This window comes from Argopecten irradians, chromosome 9 (genome assembly GCF_041381155.1).
Source record: "Argopecten irradians isolate NY chromosome 9, Ai_NY, whole genome shotgun sequence".
Taxonomy (NCBI): domain Eukaryota; kingdom Metazoa; phylum Mollusca; class Bivalvia; order Pectinida; family Pectinidae; genus Argopecten; species Argopecten irradians.
The window spans coordinates 34,110,607-34,131,964 of record NC_091142.1 but is presented as its reverse complement, the minus strand read 5'-3'; the positions used below and the strand labels follow the sequence as shown (position 1 = coordinate 34,131,964).

At 38.8% G+C, this 21,358-nt stretch overlaps 1 protein-coding gene, 1 long non-coding RNA gene and 2 pseudogenes across 2 annotated transcripts; all 4 read right to left on the bottom strand.

Annotated features, from left to right (window-relative positions):
* Window positions 1-337: 337 nt before the first annotated feature.
* Window positions 338-1,059, bottom strand: LOC138330724 (uncharacterized; annotated as a pseudogene).
* Window positions 1,060-1,832: 773 nt separating this feature from the next.
* Window positions 1,833-3,493, bottom strand: LOC138330722 (uncharacterized; annotated as a pseudogene).
* A 1,936-nt stretch (window positions 3,494-5,429) lies between these two features.
* LOC138332137 (uncharacterized) lies at window positions 5,430-20,925 on the bottom strand. Its single transcript, XM_069280119.1, has 2 exons — window positions 20,631-20,925; window positions 5,430-7,828 (listed from the first exon to the last, which is right to left on the bottom strand). The coding sequence occupies exon 2, from the start codon at window positions 7,765-7,767 to the stop codon at window positions 5,605-5,607; it is 2,163 nt and encodes a 720-aa protein (XP_069136220.1). The 5' UTR covers window positions 7,768-7,828; window positions 20,631-20,925; the 3' UTR covers window positions 5,430-5,604.
* On the bottom strand, window positions 14,515-19,755 carry LOC138332136 (uncharacterized). Its single transcript, XR_011209782.1, has 6 exons — window positions 19,625-19,755; window positions 16,110-16,225; window positions 15,621-15,695; window positions 15,148-15,396; window positions 14,684-14,738; window positions 14,515-14,574 (listed from the first exon to the last, which is right to left on the bottom strand). It is a non-coding gene; the product is annotated as an uncharacterized lncRNA (long non-coding RNA).
* Window positions 20,926-21,358: the final 433 nt, after the last annotated feature.

Here is a 21,358-nt window from a genome sequence, read left to right as displayed (position 1 = left end):
TCCTAAATTTAGTCGCCTTTTCATACAAAGCTTGGACAAAAGGTGAATTCTACCTTTTGTTTGTTTGTTTGTTTGATTTATTAACGTCCTATTAACAGTTATGGTCATGTAAGGGACGGCCTCCATGTATGCGGTGTGTGCGTGTATTTTGTGCGAGGTGAGTTGTACAGGGAAGACTGCGGTAATGTTCATGTTGTGTCTTCTTGTATATAGTGGAAACTGTTTGCCCTTTTTATAGTTCTACCTAACCATGGAGTATTCGGTAATAAATAAAGTTTAAAATGAAAAATGACATTTGCAACAATACTAGGTAGGATCTCCCATGCTGTATGTACGATCAGTGTAGTGCTTCAATGCCTCCTGCCGTGCGTGTGTTGCCCAACAATTGGTGACATAACCCGACCAGGTTGTGTACGATGGGATAGTTTCCCACTCCATATATAAGATTGGTCCGTACAGCCATGAGATCATCGAGTATTGTCTGGGACTGGTCAAGATTACCGAGTCTGAATGTGGACAATACAAGGAGAAAGAGAGCGTACGGTAGCGGCGGAAGTTCGAACGTTGTCATGTCTGTTTGAACCTCGACATTTAACTCCGGAGGACACAGTTTTAGTGTGGTTCGATTTATTATATAGTCATGCACAAAAGAGCGTTTGGCTTTCTGTAGAATTGTATGTCCTTTACCACACATATCCGTCATGTATTCAGCATCATCGCCTTTTTCCTGTAATAACTCTCTCTGTTGACAGGCGTACACGATATGTGTTGCCACTTCCGAAGCTTTGTTGTAGCAACCAACATTGTAATAAAAGGTGGCCAATGATAATAAACCATTAAACTCCCGTTAATGGCAGACGACAAGTGTGGAATCCGTTTGTGCCTTCTGATTTGTCGATAGGCAGTTTTATTACTGTTATCATGAGTTTTAGTTAGATCAGTAATAACGTTGTTAGATAGGTTCGTGATGCTTTTTAAATACTGTAACAACCCAATATCAAGTAATCTGTCAGTATGTTTTAGGTATACTTGGTATATTAGAGCTGTTGAAACATTGAATTAATAAGATGATTGTAGTAACACATGATACCATACAGATTGGTCCTGAATGAATTCCTGTACAATATCATTATCTGACGATGCAGGTATTGCACTACTTTCCTGTATGGTGCAAGGTAAAGTCTGAAGAGTTGGACACTCAAACAGATAGGTGTAACCCATATTCTGATATCTACTCAGCATACGGAGTAGTCTTGTCCTGTTGTCACCGGTTACTTTAGAACGAAACATGTTGTTGGTAAGTATGAAATAGTTCGGGAGGTATCCGGTTTGTACACATTCTAGGAGTATGGTAAAACAATGCCCTTCGGGCCAGGTGACCAAAAACACTGAATGATATTCTCATCCACCCACATGGATGGTCTGGAATGTTCTATAGCGTGAAACACTATTGTCTTCATGAAGTAGGAGTTGAGCAGATCTGCAACAGGCTTATAGCGTTCGCCCCTGTGAGGAAGGCTCTGGGTTCTGTCCCCTGGCCGAGACACACCAAAGTCTATAAAAGTGGTAGTTTCTGCTCCTGCTTAGCGTTCAGTATACAGGGAGTGGGACGACTGGTTCGCCCGTTGTCAGTATAATGTGACCGGGGGGGGGGTGTTGCTTGGTGTCTTCGGCGGCATGCTTCAGTATAATAGCACTATAAAAAGGGCAACAGTTCCACTATACAAGAAGACACACACGAACATTCTCCCACTACACTCACCTCGCACAACATACACCAACACTCCGCATACATGGGAGGCCGTCCTTACATGACCATAGCTGTTAAATAGGACGTTAATAAATCAAACAAACAAACAAACAAAGCTTATAGCGTTCTATGTTCTCTTTCAAGAAAATTTTCATCAATGCATATGTTTTTAGTAGTTGCACATGACTGAATGAAGCGACAAGAGTTTGTTCAGCTACTGCAAAAGAAATCCGCCATTGCAGGGCAAACATGTCAGAATATTTGTCGCCAATGGCAGCAACGTGACAGCCCTTTTTGATGATACGGTTAACAAGATGCTTCGGTGGCCATACAAAGTATTTGGTACGGCTACTAAAGTCGCTTATTTCAGTTGGCCAGGACGAGCAACGAAAACAAAGTGCATAATCAGCCTTCTTTCCGTATCTTGTAATTTTTGTTACACAAGGTCCGTGATGATAACGATTTTCTGTTATCAAATTACTAATGTAGAAAAGACCCGACAAATAATTGGATCCGTTGAAATCTGTGAGTGAATCGTTTATGTCTCCGATTGGATATATACCTACATGTAGAAGCCTAAGTAAGGTATACCCAGGTCTACAATCAGTGTTGTCCATGACTAGAATAGTTTTATTGGCATCTCTCTCTGATATCTCATCGTTTGGTTGAATCACTATCACTTTACAGCCTACCATCATTTAGTCGTCATCTGAACTAGCAAAGTTTAAACCTTCTACTTTAGAACCAGTATTAATGACAGTAAATGTTTCATGATTTCTAAGCAGTTCACCATTCAAATATTTTACGAACATATACGTCTAACATTAACTGTTTCCTCTGAACCGACGCTAGGATCACAGTCAAAATTGCCATGACACTTTCTATGTATCCATAAGGTCCAAATCAAGGAGATGACGTCGACTTCGTTCTGTCGTTGAGTCAATGTCACTCTGATAATCTGTAAACATGGATAAATGAATGCATTAAAAACTCAATATTTATATGTCAGAATGAGAACTCCAATCACATATATAAGTATATTATGTTTTGTTTTTCAAATGGTGAAACGAGGGTCTATATACAAACAAAATATGTCACGCCAACACAGCTAATAACATAACATACAAGAGTATTTATTTACATTACCCAAGATATCGGTTTCAGAAAAATAAAAATTCTTCATCAAAATCAAGCATATTATGAGCGTAAGGACTAAGTGTTTTAATCATGTTTTAGTAGTGTATACACTGATAATAATTTACCTTGCAATCCGTGTAAAATCAGATAAACAACCGGTAAAGTAAAAACTCATAATCTAATGGATTTATTTGTCCACCATCATCAGAAAGTTCTGAAGGGATCTGTCTCAAAATTCATATGTAGGTTCCCCTAGGGCCCTTGTTGTGCATATTGCATTTTCGGACCGATCGGTGAACAAGATGGCCGCCAGGCAGCCATCTTGGATTTTGATAGTTAAAGTTTGTTATCGCTATTTCTCAGAAAGTACTGAAGGGATCTGCGTCAAATTTCATATGTAGGTTCCCCTAGGAACCTGGTTGTGCATATTGTAGTAGATATACAAGGATTTAATTTAGATTTGGTATGACATATTTTTGAGGAACAAAAACGTATTTCACCATGGAGAACATTTGATTTGTATACACTGTGAACAATTCTAGAGGAAGAATATACGTACTGGATTATCGCGGGATATCATAGCTTCGTGTTTAACTTACCTTTCATACCAAACCGCCATCGATAACTTATTTATGTATCATTGATTACCAGCGAATGTGAAGCTGCCTGTAAACCGGAAGTGAGTTGCCGACTGGAATGTTATACAGAGCTAGCAAATTGTAAAGTATTTCTTTATCCATTTATAACTTAGAGGATTATATTATAAGATTTATATCAGAATTCTAGTATTAATTACTTGTTCTATTATACAATAGATTTCATCAGTAGTATGTTTTAATGATAATTTACGGAACTATATCGTTCTGACCAATTTGCTATGTTTACTAGTTTCATTACACACGTCGTCTGCTATTACTACGAGACGGCTCAGGATTTAAATACTTGTCCTTTTTATGGATATAGTAGTTTAACTTGTCCTTTATAGCTAAATGGTTTTTAAATATGTAATTATGACTAAGGACAGTCACAGGACATAATGTTAGGGTTCTCAATAGTATAAATCACTAGATTTATAATATGGAACGAGAGGAACTTTTTGTGAGAGTGAATGTAAGGCGAGTTTTGATTGGACGAGAGGGATCATGTGATCCAGTGAGAAAAGTAGAAAAGGGAGCGCGAAACAAGTTCATGTCAGACAATCCCTGTGCTCGCACGGTGTTCACGCTATACTAGTGAGCTCATATCCCGTATAACAGCATCTCTACCAAGGGAGATAATTGATTAATTTAGGTATGCTAAATTCTAGCAACATATCACTTATTTATCATAAATTATAGAAAGTGTTATTAGTATTATAGTAATCGTATTATCAGTTAGTAAATGTAGTAGAAACGTATAGTAATATGCCTAGTTCTAAATAGCTTATTTAGAACTTTATAATATTTGAAGGTTAGAGTTTTAATATAAAGTAATTTATATATTTTTCTCAACTACACTATTTGTATATTATTATTTATAATAATAGCGGCACATTATTGTCTCCCACCACCCTGACTTCTGACAGTATGAGAGTGAAACGATAGTTGATGAGTGGCAGTACCTTTGTAAAAATGAAAATGATGACGAATGTTAATAAAAACTCCATTTGAACTGTGTTTACGATGTTTGTCAACTATCTATATGAAGACCATATGATGACCAACGAGGATTGAGGCCAGGCCTGCTACAATATTGTGTCCGTGGTCCGTCGTTTGTCCGTTAACAATTTTCATTTTCCACATCTTCAAATCTGCTGAAGCAAATTCAATAAAATTTTGCACTAACCTTCTAGGGCATAAGACCAATCAAACTTGAGAACTATATGGGCCCCTACCCTCAGGGGGCCATAAGGTGTATACTTGACTAACATTATGTCTTGGCTATGTCAAAGCTCGTTTGAAACAATATACAATCACCAGATCCGTTTTTAATTCATAAACGAACAACGACGTCCAACCAGTCAACCCTCACAAACAAGAACGGCCAATGAAACGTTCGTCTCGAGAGTAAAGTATTCAACTGACAGTTTGACGATACTATAAATAACCCTACTCGAACACGAGAGTTGCGACTCGAAGGCAGCCATAGTGATTTAAAGATAATACCTCTTTTTCTCCCTATTGGTCCCCGTCAATCGTGCACAAGGGGAGTTTAAAGCCAGGATTTATAACAACATAGTTCCCCTTCCAGCAGGGATGTATCTGATCAAATTTGATCATAATTTATGTAGAACTCGCATGCTATTTGTTTAGTAATCTGACTGAGCCCAGTGGTGTATGAATGTATGCACTGTAAAAAGTTCTTGTTTCTTTGCCGTATAAGTCTTTAGATAAAAACATTCCTACAAATGTCATGATGATCATTCCAAATTAATATAACCACGGTTAAAATCTAAATGAAATTGTAGACCACAACTTAATATTAGCATGACCTGTAGTTTTGCCCTAAATGACCTTAGTTGTCGATGGGCCGTAACACTCAACCATAAAAAACAATGTACATGAAATGATTTAGGTGAGGACACCGTTTATTTTCAGTTTAGAATGAACGCACGCTCGGAAACGAGATTTTAGCATCATACTTATCATTTTGTCCAAAATAACACTTGCATTGTCACCTTTCAGGGAAATGTACGCGAAATCGCAAAAAGTCAATGTTTAATTCAGATGGAAATTAGTTTAAAACCAGGACATTTCAACAAAATTGACCGGATCCATATTGTATAATTCTTTATGACAGTCATTTGTAAAGTACTTGCCATCACCATCCTCGTCGTCAGAGACGTGATTGTCCTGATTCTGACTCGGAACATTGCAGTAGTCCAGTGTACGGGCGTCAGAGCATCCTCTATGACCCCCTAGAGAATGGCCAAGCTCTACAATCCTAAGTAGAGCCGCTTTGTTAGGACATTGGCTGTATGACTCCAAAAACGCTTTGAAAGCCTGTCGTGTGTTACCCAACAGTTGATGACATATCCCGACCAGGTTGTGTACGATGGGATAGTTATCCACTCCATATGTAGAATTGGCCCGTACAGCCATGAGATCATCGAGGATTGTCTGGGACTGGTTAATGTTACCGAGTCTAAATGTGGACAAAACAAGGAGAAAGAGAGCGTACGGTAGCGGCGGAAGATAAATAGTTTGTTCGTTAGTTTGAACCTCGTAAAATAATTCCAGCAGATACAGTTGGTGATTATATTTATGAATCATAAACGGATATACAAAAGAACGTTTTGATTTCTCAAGTAATGTGTAACCTTTACCACACATTTCCAAAAAGTATTCGTTATTCCAACTACACTCCTGTAAGAGTCCGCTTTTCTGACAAGCTAACACCACACGTGTTGCTACTTCAGAAGCTTTGTTGTAACAACCAACATTGTAGAAATAGGTGCCCAATGATAACAGTCCGTGATTAACAGTAGTAGCAGACGACACGTGAAGTACCTGTTTATGTCTTCTGATCCGTCTGTATGCAGTCTTATTGCAAAGGCAATGACTCCGAGTCATGTCAGCAATACTCTTGTTGGAAATGTTTGTAAAGACATTGATATAAAAGAGCAATGCTATATCTATTAGGTTGTCAGAATCTTTCAGAACTATGCTATCAATAAGTTTAAAAGCTTTTGCATGGTTTACATTCGCCGAATTTGTCTCCGGTATACTTCTTAACACTTCTATGTCCTGATAGAATTCTTGTAACTCACCATCTAGTGATGATGGAAATATTGAACCACTTTCTTGTATTATGGGGAGTAAAGAATGAAAAGTTGGACACTCAAACAGACAGGTGTAACCCATATTATGATATCTACTCAGCACACGGAGTAGTCTTATCCTGTTGTCACCGGTTACTTTAGAACGAAACATGTTGTTGGTAAGTATGAAATAGTTCGGGAGGTATCCGGTCTGTACACATTCCAGGAGTAAGGTAAAACAGTACCAAAAACACTGAATGATATTCTCATCCACCCACATGGATGGTCGGGAATGTTCTATAGCGTGAAACACTATTGTCTTCATGAAGTAGGAGCTGAGTAATTCCCTTACAGATGAATCACGTTCAATGCACTCTTTCAAGAAAATTTTTAGTAAGGCATACGTTTTCAGTTGCAAATGACTAAATGAAGCGACAAGGGTTTTTTCGGCCAATGCGAAAGAAATCCTCCACTGCATGGCAAACATATCCGAGCCTTTGTCGCCAATGGCAGCAACATGACAGCCTCGTCTGATGATATGATTAACCAGGTGTCTGGGTGGCCAGACACAATATTTTGTACGATTATTAAAATCGCTTTCATTTGGCCAGGTCGAACAATGAAAACAGGTTGCAGAATCCACGTCCATCTTGCCCCTTAGTGCAGTTGCTGCGCAAGGTCCATGAAGATGATAACCTTTAGACACCATTTGACTCATGAATTCCGAACTAGACAAATACTTCGATCCATTGATATCTTTCATTGCATCGAAAAATTTTCTATCAGGAACTGACCCTATATGTAGAAGCCTGAGTAAGGTATACCCAGGCCAACAGCCGGTGTTGTCCATGGCCAGAATAGGTTTATTGACGACATCTCTCTCTGATATAGCATCATTTTCCTGAACTACAATCAAATCGCGTAGTATTATCATTAAATCATCATCTGAGCCTTTCAAAACTAAACCTTCAGCCTTAGAACCAGTTAATATGATTTTACTGATACTGCTTGCAAACATTTCACCTATTAGATCCTTCATGAAACGTTTTACACAAACGTTCTCCTGAAAACCCACTCCGGGATGACAATCAAGATATCTCGATAGATACCTGGAAACCGTCGGAGTATCCAATACATCCATGCTGAGACGTTGCAGTATAGAGGACTTTCCTCCGTCGTAATTCAGTGTAAATATCAATCAGCTGTTTCGAAAACAAAAAACAAGAGTATTGTTGTGAATGGTCAAACGAAATATCATCACTTTGAGAATAATTTAATTATTGGTGCATCAGAATGTATAAGGTAAATCTGCTACTACTGTTAATCACTGGGCCTATATCGCTCACTTGGTTAATTCGGTAAATATCCCATATTCCTAGTCTTACTATTTGAATCGTCCATAGCATAGGGATGCTACTAATCAGATATTTAATAAGTGATATATTTGCTCCGTGTCAGAGACGTTCCTGTCGGGACAAATAGCTAAACTAGTCTGTTTGGCCCCGCTCAACAGGTCCCTAGGGGGTTTAAACAAATAGGAATTCTAACAGACAACAAGAGGCCCAGAGGGCCTGTATCGCTCACCTGTTTTTTTGTTAGTAATTATCACAAGAATCTGACAATTAGAAAAATAAGTAAAATTGACTCCCAAAGTTTAATTTTGAATCACAACCATACAATGATGCTATTGATACCATACAAATATGCTATCCAATACAAAGGTTCAGAGACAAAGTAATTTATATGAAAATAGTAGCCTAATTGACCTTTTTGACCTCGCATCTATTGCCGTTTAAGGCTCCGGGGGTCAGCCCTATCATTTGTACAATTTCAAATCCCAACCCTATAAGGATGCTACCATTGCATTATAAGTGCTCTTCCATTCTTAGTTGCAGAGAAGAAGTCGTTTATATGGAAATAGCTAAATTGACCCCTTTTGACCCCACCCTTCAGGCTCCCGGGGGGGTCAGCCCCATCATTTGCAAAATTTTAATTCCAAACCCTATAAGGATATAACCATTGCATTATGAGCGCAATCCCATGCTAAGTTGCATAGAAAAAGTCATTTATATGGAAATTGACCACTTTTGACCCCGCCCCTCAGGCCCCCAGGGGTCAGCCCTATCATTTGCTCAATTTGGAATCCCCAGCCTACAAGGATGCTACCATTGCATTATGGGTGCTATACCATGCTTACTTGCAGAGAAGAAGTCATTTATATGGAAATAACCAAATTGACCTCTTTTGACCCCGCCCCTCAGGCCCCCGGGGGTCAGCCCTATCATTTGCACAATTTTGAATCCCCACCCTATAAGGATGCTACCATTGCATTATGGGTGCTATACCATACTTAGTTTCAGAGAAGAAGTCGTTTATATGGAAATAGCCAAATTGGCCCCTTTTGACCCCGCCCCTCAGGCCCCCGGGGGGTCAGCCCCATTATTTGTACAATTTTGAATCCCCACCCTGTAACGATACTTCAATTGCATTATGAGTGCTATCCCATGCTTGGTTTCAGAGAAGAAGTCGTTTATATGGAAATAGCCAAATTGACCCCTTTTGACCACACCCCTCAGCCCCCCGGGGGTCAGCCCCATCATTTGTACAATTTTGAATCCCCACTCTATAACAATACTACAATTGCATTATGAGTGCTATCTCATGTTTAGTTTCTGAGAAGAAGTTGTTTATATGGAAATAGCCAAATTGACCCCATTTGACCCCGCCCCTCAGGCCCCCGGGGGGTCAGCCCCATCATTTGTACAATTTTCAGTTAGTAGCCCATAAGGATGCTACCAGTCAAATTTTATTGAAATCCGACAAGCGGTTATGGAGAAGAAGTCGATTGTTGACGGACGCCGACGCCGGACGCCGGCCGGACGCCGGACGCTGCGGTATCCTTTGGACCAGGTGAGCTAAAAAGTTGGTGCCAGACTGTCGGACAGCCGGTCGCTCAAAAGATGGCATACTATACCGAATAAGGGGGGGGGGGGGGGTGGCTATCACATTGTACATAAAAAACGTTTTGATTAAATCTATGGTATTAAAAATTAATTACATAACAAATATAATCTATGTTAAAAAAAACTTTAAAATCAGTTTACTTATCAAACATGTAATTTAAGTAGTAAAACTATATAAGGGTGATATAACCAGTTAGATATGTTCATGCGCAGCAATTGTTGCTGCAGCCTTCAGAATAGCATTGGGACCATTTTCAGAGAATGCGATAATTTTTATGGGGACTTTAAGTGAAGGAGTTTCATAACAAGAGGCCCTTGGGCCTTAACGGTCACCAGAGAAATGATTATATAGATGAAAACAATAATGAAACAAATTAAAGACATTTAAACACTTTATGCTGGGCCTTGATGTTGTTCATTGGATTTATAAAATTGTAATTTTAGACTATAAAGAGTATTTGCTTCCATCAAACCTGTGAACTTAGAGGTATTTTTTGAAATTTTAATCATTTTGACCCTGTTTGGTCCCTGCCCCTCTGGTCCCCTAAGGGGTCATCGAGGACGGATATGGATGTTAAGATGCTATATCTTAGGCTAATAATTCTAATCAAGTTTGACTAATTTCCTTTGAAAATTGGGCAAATAATGTTCACAAATATGTTTTTCCTATATAAACTAAAGTAAACTTGACCCCCTCCCAGGGGGGTAACGTGAGACCCCCAAGGTCTCATATAATTCACAATTTTATATAAAACACCTGAAGACCTTTCCATCTATAATTATTTGTTTTTGTTTCTACTATTTCCAGAATTTTAGAAGATTTTTGAAGTTTTAGCCTAATTTGACCCTTTTCTTAGCCCCCGCCCCTCTGCCGCCAGGGGTTTGGCCATGACCAATGTGGATGTGATGTGATATTAAAAATGCTAATCACGATGCAAATAAATTCAAACACAGTTTTGACTTCAATTTCCAATAGAAAAAATTAGCAAGAAAAAATAATACAACATGCTCATTTAATGGATTTATTCCGTATATAAACTAAAGTAAAGCTTGACACCCCTCCGCCAGGTGGTAACGTGAGACCAAGTGTCCATATATTTCACAAATTTTTGTAAAAAACAGCCTGGAAGACCATTCCATCCAATAATTATTAGTATTTGTGTTGTCAACTCATATCCTGAATATTAGATGATTATGTTTGATGTATTTAGCCTAATTTTACCCACTTTCTTATCCCCCCGCCCCTCTGCCCCGCATTGGGTTGGCCTATTGACCAATGTGGATGTGATATTAAAATGCTATCTCAGGCTAATAATTCTAACCAAGTTTGACTCATTTCCTATGAAAATTGAGCAACAAGAGGCCCAGAGGGCCTGTATCGCTCACCTGGTTTGTAATGCCAAATAATTTTCTGAATACAGGTTCATTGTTTCTTTTCTGAAGGAATTTTAATATTAACCTCTAAATCCACTATTGGGCCCCACCCCTCCTGCCCCCTGGGGGTCAGAGCCAAAATTTATACAAGTTCTGTTCCCCTTCCACAAAGGATGTTTCTGGCCAAATTTGGTTACAATCCATGCAGAACTCTATGAGAAGTAGCGATTTAAAGGATTTACCTCTATTTCCCCTATTGGGCCCCACCTCTCCTACCCCCAGGGGATCAGAGCCAAAATTTATAACAAGTTCTGTTCCTCTTCCCCCAAGGATGTTTGTGGCCAAATTTGGTTACAATCCATGCAGAACTCTAGGACAAGTAGCGATTGATAGAATTTACCTCTATTTCCCCTATTGGGCCCCGCCCCTCCTGCCCCCTGAGGGTCAGAGCCAAAATTTATACAAGTTCTGTTCTCCTACCCCCAAGGATGTTTGTGGCCAAATTTAGTTACAATCCATACAAAACTCTAGGACAATTAAGTAGCAATTTATAGAATTTACCTATAATTCCCCTATTGGGCCCCGCCCCTCCTGCCCCGGGGACCAGAGCCAAAATTTATACAAACTCAGTTCTTATTCTCCCAAGGATATTTCTGGCCAAATTTGGTTACATTCCATGCAGAACTCTATGACTAGTAGCGAATTGAAGGATTTACCTCTATTTCCCCTATTGGGCCCCACCCCTCCAGCCCCCGGGGGGCCAGAGCCAAAATTTATACAAGTTCTGTTCCCCTTCCCCCAAGTATGTTTGTGGCCAAATTTGGTTACAATCCATGTAGAACTCTATGACAAGTAACGATTTAAAGGATTTACCTCTATTTCCCCTATTGGGCCCCGCCCCTCCTGCCCCCGGGGGGGTCAGAGCCAAAATTTATACAAGTTCTGTTCCCCTTCCCCCAAGGATGTTTGTGGCAAAAGTTAGTTACAATCCATGTAGAACTCTATGACTAGTAGCGATTTAAAGGATTTACCTCTATTTCCCCTATTGGGCCCCGCCCCTCCTGCCCCTGGGGGGTCAGAGCCAAAATTTATACAAGTTCTGTTCCCCTTCCCCCAAGGATGTTTGTGGCCAAATTTTGTTACATTCCATTCAGAACTCTATGACAAGTAGCGATTTAAAGGATTTACCTATATTTCCCCTATTGGGCCCCGTCCCTCCTGCCCCCGGGGGGGTCAGAGCAAATATTTATACAAGTTCTGTTCCCCTTCCCATAAGGATGTTTGTGGCAAAATTTAGTTACAATCTATGTAGAACTCTATGACTAGTAGCGATTTAAAGGATTTACCTCTATTTCCCCTATTGGGCCCCGCCCCTCCTGCCCCCGGGGGGTCAGAGAGAGCCAAAATTTATACAAGTTCTGTTACCTTCTCCCAAGGATGTTTGTGGCAAAATTTAGTTACAATCCATGTAGAACTCTATGACTAGTAGCGATTTAAAGGATTTATCTCTATTTCCCCTATTGGGCCCCGCCCCTCCTGCCCCCGGGGGATCAGAGCCAAAATTTATACAAGTTCTGTTCCCCTTCCCCCAAAGATGTTTGTGGCCAAATTTTGTTACATTCCATTCAGAACTCTATAACAAGTAGCGATTTAAAGGATTTACCTATATTTCCCCTATTGGGCCCCGCCCCTCCTGCCCCCGGGGTGTCAGAGCCAAAATTTATACAAGTTCTGTTCCCCTTCCCCCAAGGATGTTTGTGGCCAAATTTGGTTACAATCCATGTAGAACTCTATGACAAGTAGCGATTTAAAGGATTTACCTATATTTCCCCTATTGGGCCCCGCCCCTCCTGCCCCCGGGGTGTCAGAGCCAAAATTTATACAAGTTCTGTTCCCCCTCCCCCAAGGATGTTTGTGGCCAAATTTGGTTACAACCCATGCAGAACTCTATGACTAGTAGCGATTTAAAGGAAATGTTGACGGACAGACGGACGGACGGACGGACGACGGACGGACGGACGACGGACGACGGACGACGGACGCCGCGCCATGACATAAGCTCACCGGCCCTTCGGGCCAGGTGAGCTAAAAATGACAATTTTGCCTGTCTAATACAACACATAACGTCATTTGCATGTTGACAATATGCTCAAATTGACCTTTTGGGCCCGTCCCTCAACCAACCGGGGGTAAGCCTGATGATTTTCCGTCCTCGTACGCCATAAGAATGTTACTATTCCAATTTTGCTTTCCAATTCCGACCAGTTAGTATGAAGTTGAAGTAGTAGAGTCATTGTTTACGGACGGAGGCCAGACGCAGCGGTATTAGTTAAACAATTTTAATTGGCTCGTGGGCATTAACGGTCATCTGACTAATGACACAATACAACAAGGTCAAATCATATAACGGCGGGAATAAAGAGCTTTGATATAATTGTTCACATTTTCTTTGGGTAACACTGCGCTATAAACCCTTCAGTAGACATCGTATGTCGAGATCATTCAAGTTAACAAACATTCTACAAGCCCAATATCTGAGACATTTAACATATTGGACCTCTGTGACCTTATAAGTAAGGACATCCTTCATTCCAGCACACCCGGGAATGTTTACAGGTTTTAGCCTATTTGACATCATGTGAATATATGGCCTCTTAAATGTTATGGGATGTTTTCAGTGCCTCTATTAACCGGAGTGATCATAAGGATCTGTATTTTAAGCAGATGTTTTTATGACTGGTAATGATTTAAAGGAAATACCTCTATTAATTTCCCCCATTGGGTCCAGAGTTCCACTATATAAGAAGACACAACACGAACATACCGCAGTCTCCCAAAACCACACACTACATACACGCAGCACACCGCATACATGGGAGGCCGTCGTTACATGATCCTAGCTGTTAATAGGGTGTTAATTAATTAAACAAACAAACCATTGGGTCCCACCATTTCTGTTATAGGTGGCAAGCCAGAGCCAGAATGTATACAGACTTATGTTTCTATTCATCGTCAATATTGTTTCTGGCCAATTGTTGTGACGTGACAATTCGTACAAACTTAATGACTAGTAGCGATTTAAAGAAACCGTACCTATTTTCTGAATGGTTCCCACCCTTTTCTCTTCAATGAGGAGGGTCAGAACCAAGTTTAATATAAACTTTGTTTCCTTCTTCTATGGATTTATCTGGGTAAAATCTAGTACAGTCCATGTAGAACCTATTGACCTCCGAACCTTCTGCTCTAGGGGGTCAGGGTCAGTATTTATCCACGTTCTGTTCCCGTCTATTCAAAGAATATTAATGGTCATAGTTAATTAAAATCCATGCATATCTTTATCACAAGTAGCGATTTTTAAAAACATGTTGACGACTGATGGACAGATCGACAGACGGACGCATTGCCATGGCATTTTGGGCCAGCAGAACTCAATGGATGTATAATTAATCAGCTATATTAAACCACCATATTCAAGGAATCTGACATGACTCCGTACTTTGTATACAATGTTATTTTACAAGAAACATATTTAGTAAAATTATTTATCATTTTTCTTAAGGTTCCGCTATAGTTAACCAAGGGCCATCCAAAATCAAAGTTTTTTGTCAGAGCTGTCGCAATAAATAAGACAACCAATATACCAAAATGTTCGTATTTGTATATGGAAGATTAATAACAGAGTAATATAACAATTCCTTCAACCAATCTTAAAACATTTACCTTTAAACCAGGTCAACTTCTTAGAAATCATATGAAGTCAGCAAAGTACAAACGTCTGCAAAGAATAGATAATATTCATCTTAAAGACATTAATAAGGTGATGGGGGGTTGCTTTCCTAAAAATATCAGTGCTACAATACATAATCTTATTTACAAAACATAAGGTCACACTTGAAAAACATGGAAGCCATGAGGACAGAACTACTTTTTCTATGAAAGTATGGAAGCTGTGTGGTGGCAAATGTATAACATAGAAACAGAAATATATTAATTAGTGCATTTGTGTGAGCTTGTAATTTTTACCTAAAGCCACAATTAAAACTCTTTTTAAGCACTTTAAAATGTGATGTTTTCATTTTTATGCTTAATTTATACGTATTTTGGAATATCATAAAATTGGAATGCATGATTGAATGAAGATTTATGTTGCAATCTACAAGCACATAGAATAACTCTCTACTCACTTTTAAATATCCATGAACACTAATGCTGAAGACCTGTAATCTTCTAGCAGGTGATCCACTTCGTATGGGTCCTCTTCTCCCTCGTACTGAACCTCATATACTGCATCAGCAGCACCATCAACACCGGACACAACACTCAAAACTGTCCCCTTATACCATTCGCGTTGGTTTTTATTTTCATCGATAACCCATTGCTGTTTTATGGTTCTTCCCACAAACTTCACCTTTGATGTGCGGGCTCTTGATAACCTAGAAAACACAAATTAGGCAAAATATTCAAACACATGTTTTTTTAGTTTTAATGAGCTAATGATTATTGTTACTTCAATTATAATTATAATACATACTGTTGAATTGTTTGTAATAGAAATTTTGCTGAAATACATGTTCTTGTAACGAGAAATAAATAATAAATTATTATTCTTAATTCCTCTTGTTTCATTTTTTAAAACAAAACTTTCACTTGATGATACCTTTGTGAGGTAGATGCTGAACTGCCAGCTATAGCTTCATTGCAAGGAGGTGCTTTGGTCACTTCATGATTTTCACTGTAATATTTCAGACATTAAATTCAATAATATATTTTGAAATAACAGTAATATTGGTATCACTCATATGTGAAATGGTTTAATCTGTTATATCTTAATAATTTCAAACTATAAGTTATAGGGGCCGCCTGGTTAATATGTGGGGCAGGTTAATAGTTTTTTTGGGTACAGTTCAGTGATTTAAGGGAGTCGCCTAGATGAGTCCTGGACTCGTCATTTTCCTGTGGGACTCACCAAAATTTTGAGAACCTTCCATATTTCTTTGTACTGGGACCCATCAAAATTTGAAATTTAGTGTGATGGACTCGCCTTAAAAAATCCTACATAAATTGCTGAGTACTCTGATTTTCCTACACCATCTAAAATGGCATGTTCAATAAATATTATTGTATTATGTACACAATTTCAATTTACCTTGGCAAAGTTGATGTATGGGATGTGGGCGTTGGAACATTACTTTTGGCTGCGGTTGTCTTGGAATGTGTTCGTCTGCTTCTTCGGGTCACATTTTTCTTGGCCGATTCATTATACTGAAAAGACAAAAAGTGTCAGTGTTAAAATTTAATTCTGTACTTTTACCATTCAAAACTTAGATACTTACCACAGAATCATGTATCACACCCTTTCAATGATTTTTCCTGAATAAGCTAACTATATAATATAAAATATTAATTATGTCATATTTAATATTAATAAGCCTATCAATTCTTCATATTCTATACATGTCTTACCCAAATTCCCGGCTCTCTGATTCCTGGACTTTTCCCTTCTCGTGGTGAAGTTAACTCTGGAAGTAGAGCTTTGTAGTAAAAGCTTTCAAGCTTTGGCAACATTTTGTTTTCCCACAACTGAATATTTCTAAAAATGCGTTGAATGTACATTTGGTATGGCTGGCTTGTGCGCACTACAAGATCAATCCAGGGCTTATCACAAATGTTCATCAATCCATGGCATTGATAGAAATAGTCATGGTTTTCTCGCAGTGTTAATTTGCCCTCCTTCAATTCCAAACAAAAGTTTTTCTGAGTTTCAGCTGCTTGATACAAATTAAGTGGTTTATTGTACAGAACATTCTTCACTTCAACCAGGCCAACTTCCCCATTTCGAACAACAACTATTCCATCCGGACTGGCACCTAAAAATTTGTTGCATCTGTCAATGACAAGGCCACTCGATTGGATTTCCATATTGATATTATGCTCAGTCTTTTTCAGTTGGTATTCTTTCAGGCTATTTTCTTCTTGCAAGAGACCATGTGTGGTGTATCTATTTCCTCTGAATTTACTGTAGAGATGTTTGCGGACTAAACATAAGACAGGTATCGATGGATTTCTGCGTATAATAGGGCCAAAAGTAGATGCTGTGATTCTCTTTCGTCTCTCTGTATGCCAGATGGATGAATGTGATTGTTGGAGGGTTGATTTTTCAATTTGTAAGATTTTGCTTTCACTGATGTTAATCTCTCTCTTTAAATACTGGTCTTTCAATTCATCAAGTGTTTTTGGTGATACATCCTCTGAGAAATCTATGGCCTCTGGTCCATATGATAGTCTAGCTTTCTTGGAGTTTGCCTGAGTTGCGCTTACCATTTTTCTCTTCCATCTTTTTTTCTTTTGTCTTTGCTTGCCTTTATGTGTGGTGGTATTTAGGTGCATCTGGTGTCTTTGCCTGTACAGTTTAGAAAACAGGAACCCAGGCTCTGTAGCTGTAGCGGATTTCCACACCGTCGGAGACCATTGTGGTCCAAGATTCATTCTTAATGCCCCACCATAGCAACGACCATGCCAGGAACCACGATTACAAAGGTTGTAGACCTTTCCTCCGTCAAATTTAGATCGAATGTGCATCCAACTTTCAGCCAGGTTGGTAGTGAGGCATCCAATCAATCGACTGCTCTTCTCTGCCAGAGGTATTAATATGTTGGTGACATCTTTAATTATGCACTGATCTACCTGGTCAAAAACTGTATAAGTGCCTTGTCTTGCCTCTTCTTGAGCCTGTAATGAGGTGCCGTCTGTCCACATGTTAACCTGCTCAGTGATGACCTCATCAACATGGGTGTTGTTGGAATGTGAGTCTGCATTATCGTCACATGGTGGTAACGTAGGAGACGTTGATTTGGCTTTACAGAAATCTGAACAGTTGGTATGGTTTCCAAAGACATGATGCACAGATTGACGAATATCCCTGGATAGCTTCTGAGATGCCAGATGTCTGTTTCCATTCTCTTCAGCTTCCCTGCTTCGCATTCGAATGGCACAACGAATGGCACTTACAATCCGGATTCTGGCTGCTTTGGTTAGATGGTGTCTACCTTTATAAGAGGGATTATCCACTACCAACTTTTCTAACTTAGATCGGACACATTTGCAGGCATGATTGCAACACTCTAGTTTAACAACATCTTTGCCCCATATCGGCACTTCTTCCCTAATCTTTGCAAATGTAGAAGAGTCCCCATCACCGATGACTTTGGTGTACCGCAGGCCATGCTTTGTTTCTGCCTGATTGAAACCTTCAACGATTATGTCCGCCTCCATGGACTGGCTGCTATCTTCCCAGTTCTTAAAACACTTATGTGGTCTAGGTACCTCCTGTTTTTGTTGTGACATATTGCAAATGTAACAGTACTTGTTACGTACTCCTATGTGTAACAGGTTTCTTTGTTTCCTGGCCAATAATTATAGCTACCCCACCCAGAGCATTATATGTGTGTTTGTGTGTTCTCTTCGACCATCCTCCGTCCGTTATGACTGTTATGCATGGTACCTCTCCATGATAATTGCCTTTACTGATCGCGATCTCTCGTTCCTCAGCACCTGCCATCAATAGTTCCGTTTCTAGGGCATCTTTCCACCACTGGCCTATTTCCTGTTCAATGGCGGAAAAGGAGGTTTGGGTCATACCAGGCGAATCAAGGGTGGCGAGGAATTCGTTCAAATGGGCTGGACCATTACCTGTTACCATGCTTCCCCACACGGCTCTCACATTGATGTCGTACCGTTTGGAGTTAGGCAGCTTTGGACTTGTCTCAAATTTGAACATTTTTTTGCAGCCTTGACACTGAGACATGTAAATTGACGCTAATCCTAACGTACGCTCCTCTGATACAAGTTTTATGGGGGCTTCACCTTTCACCGAGAGTTTTACGGCTTCATCACATAAACATGCATGCATAGTTATCGTCGATACATATTTCTGAACACATTCTAAGTTTATTACACGAAAACCATTGCCAACAACATTGTTCACTCTTTTTATGCACAATTTGATGGTACTTGTGTCAGAAACATTACGCACACTGTAGATGGGCTTCACTTTTTGATGGCTAACCAAATGCCTCCGTGTTGTGAACATACCTTTGTTGGAAAAGTTTTTTTTTCTCAAAATTCTCATGTGAATACAACCAAATGTTTGAGGTGCATCTTGCAAAGAAACTTTGGCAATTGTGGGGGCTAAACAAAATTTGTATTTGGGTCTTCCAGGTCTCAAAGTTTGACGTTTCACAGAATTTATGCCGGATGATAATCCAAACCTTTTTTTGGTGTTTTTTCTCTTTGTTCCCATGTCGAAATGCTGTTTTCTATCCCTCTCTATATAGTCTAGCACTGACGACGTGTGTATGAGTTTCCGTAGTTTTACTGACATGACATAACTTTCTTGTACGCTTTTGTAAACACTTATTTAACACTACCGTGCATCTTAATTCCAAACATAACCAACCCAATAATGCAAACCAAATTTTAATAAAGTAAAAAAGAAGAAATAATAAAATGTTGTCACCGGATGTTTATACAGTCTACTGACAGTTAGCACGTAAACAAGACTGCAACATTAATGTTTGTACTTACCTTTAAAGTCCGATCGATATTTTGTAGTAAAAGCATTGAACAAATATGAAATGAGCAAAGATTGCCACGCTTACTTACCACAAATACCTTTTGTTTCTTCAGAATTCATCTATTCGTGGTTTGTTGAATGGACCGTATCACCAACCGGAAGTCCTGTCACGCAGAAGAGACCTTATTCATAATAAAAAAAAAAACAAATAATTACCGATCGGATTTAAAAAATATTATGTTAAAAATATGAAGTCGGGAATTGTTAAACCAACAACATTTTAAACAGACGTCTAATCGGTAAATTAAAATATTTTCATTTTGTGCGGATGAGTATCGGTACTTCCTGCAAGAAGCTGAGAGGGAAATTGGAATGAAGCCGTGGATTTCTGTCGTAATTGTTGTTTATAGGCTCGAGAGTATTTACAATTGAACGTTAATTTGACAATATGATATTTGTGGAACCCGCAAAAACCCGATTTACTGATATCAAGGCCTTCGATCTTTCATAAAATCATTTTACTTTTTGTGAACTGCTGCTGCTACTGAATCCAATATGGCGACGCCCATAAAAAGATATAGCCAGACAGTAAAACTTAAGATTTCGTTTAAAGAGAAGAGAAAATCTTAAACTCGCTATCCGGAGCATGTGCTATGGATAGTCTGTATCCTATATCGAGCATATTTAGAATTGAAAAATCTATAAGGAATATGCCACATTTCTTTAAAATTATACACGTGATTATTCATATAGAGTTATTTCAATAGGGCAATGCATAGGCTACATTAGTTCTATATAATTCAATACTACATTAACAGAATACCCTTTTCATTATTTTACTAGAAATGGAAATGAATAAACCATAATAGCACTCTTTATGATAGTAAAAGTTAAATTGTTTGGAAGTAGGGTTGTATGGCCAATTGGACTATAGTGGAACCTTAATATGGTATATTTTTTGGACTATTTTTTCACTGTTTTTCTTTTGTACGGTTAAAAACTTAGCTGTTGAGTTTGTTTTTTTTTCGGATGGAATCCTTTTCGCATGGTTTAACGTATATAGCTATAGTATAAACAAATAATATCAATACATACCCATTCAGATGACATCGTCATTTGTTTATGAAACTACTTTCGTAGATATAGTATATGGGCGAGGTGTTCCGAATGACTCTTCTTCCAAACAAGGATTGCCATCGCTGTAAATTCAATAAAAACATGTTTGTCCCTACAAATAGCCAATATAATACATCAGGCCATAGGCTAACAATAAACCATGTCGAACAATCATAACTGTGCTAAACAGTCTGGTAAAATATCTCTATTTTCATTTCGCCTATTTCCATCCATAACAAAAGTGAAATTTCCAAAACACGTATACGTCACAGGGTCCCGGTGACTTCCGTATCTTATTCGTATACATATCATACGTATATTATCCAATGAAACCTGTCATGCTCTAGTTAATTCGTGTGAAAATATAATGCAGTTATTATTTAACATTATGAATAATAAATGAGATCCATTTCAAAGAGAACTAAAAGTACATCTACCGAGATGTTCTTCTTACGATAATAACCGCTCCCCAACAATATTGACACTTTAGCTACATGTATATCAACATGTACATTTAAACGCTTATATAAATATATTACAAATGTATATAGGTCCTGCACACTTCTGATATGTTATTACCAATGAAGAAATGGTATAAATACTATATATTTACTATATATTTAATAACATTTACTAGGCTGTGTGTATTGAAATTGTTGCCAACACGTTACGGTTGCATACACACGCCGAGAACACTTTCTATATAC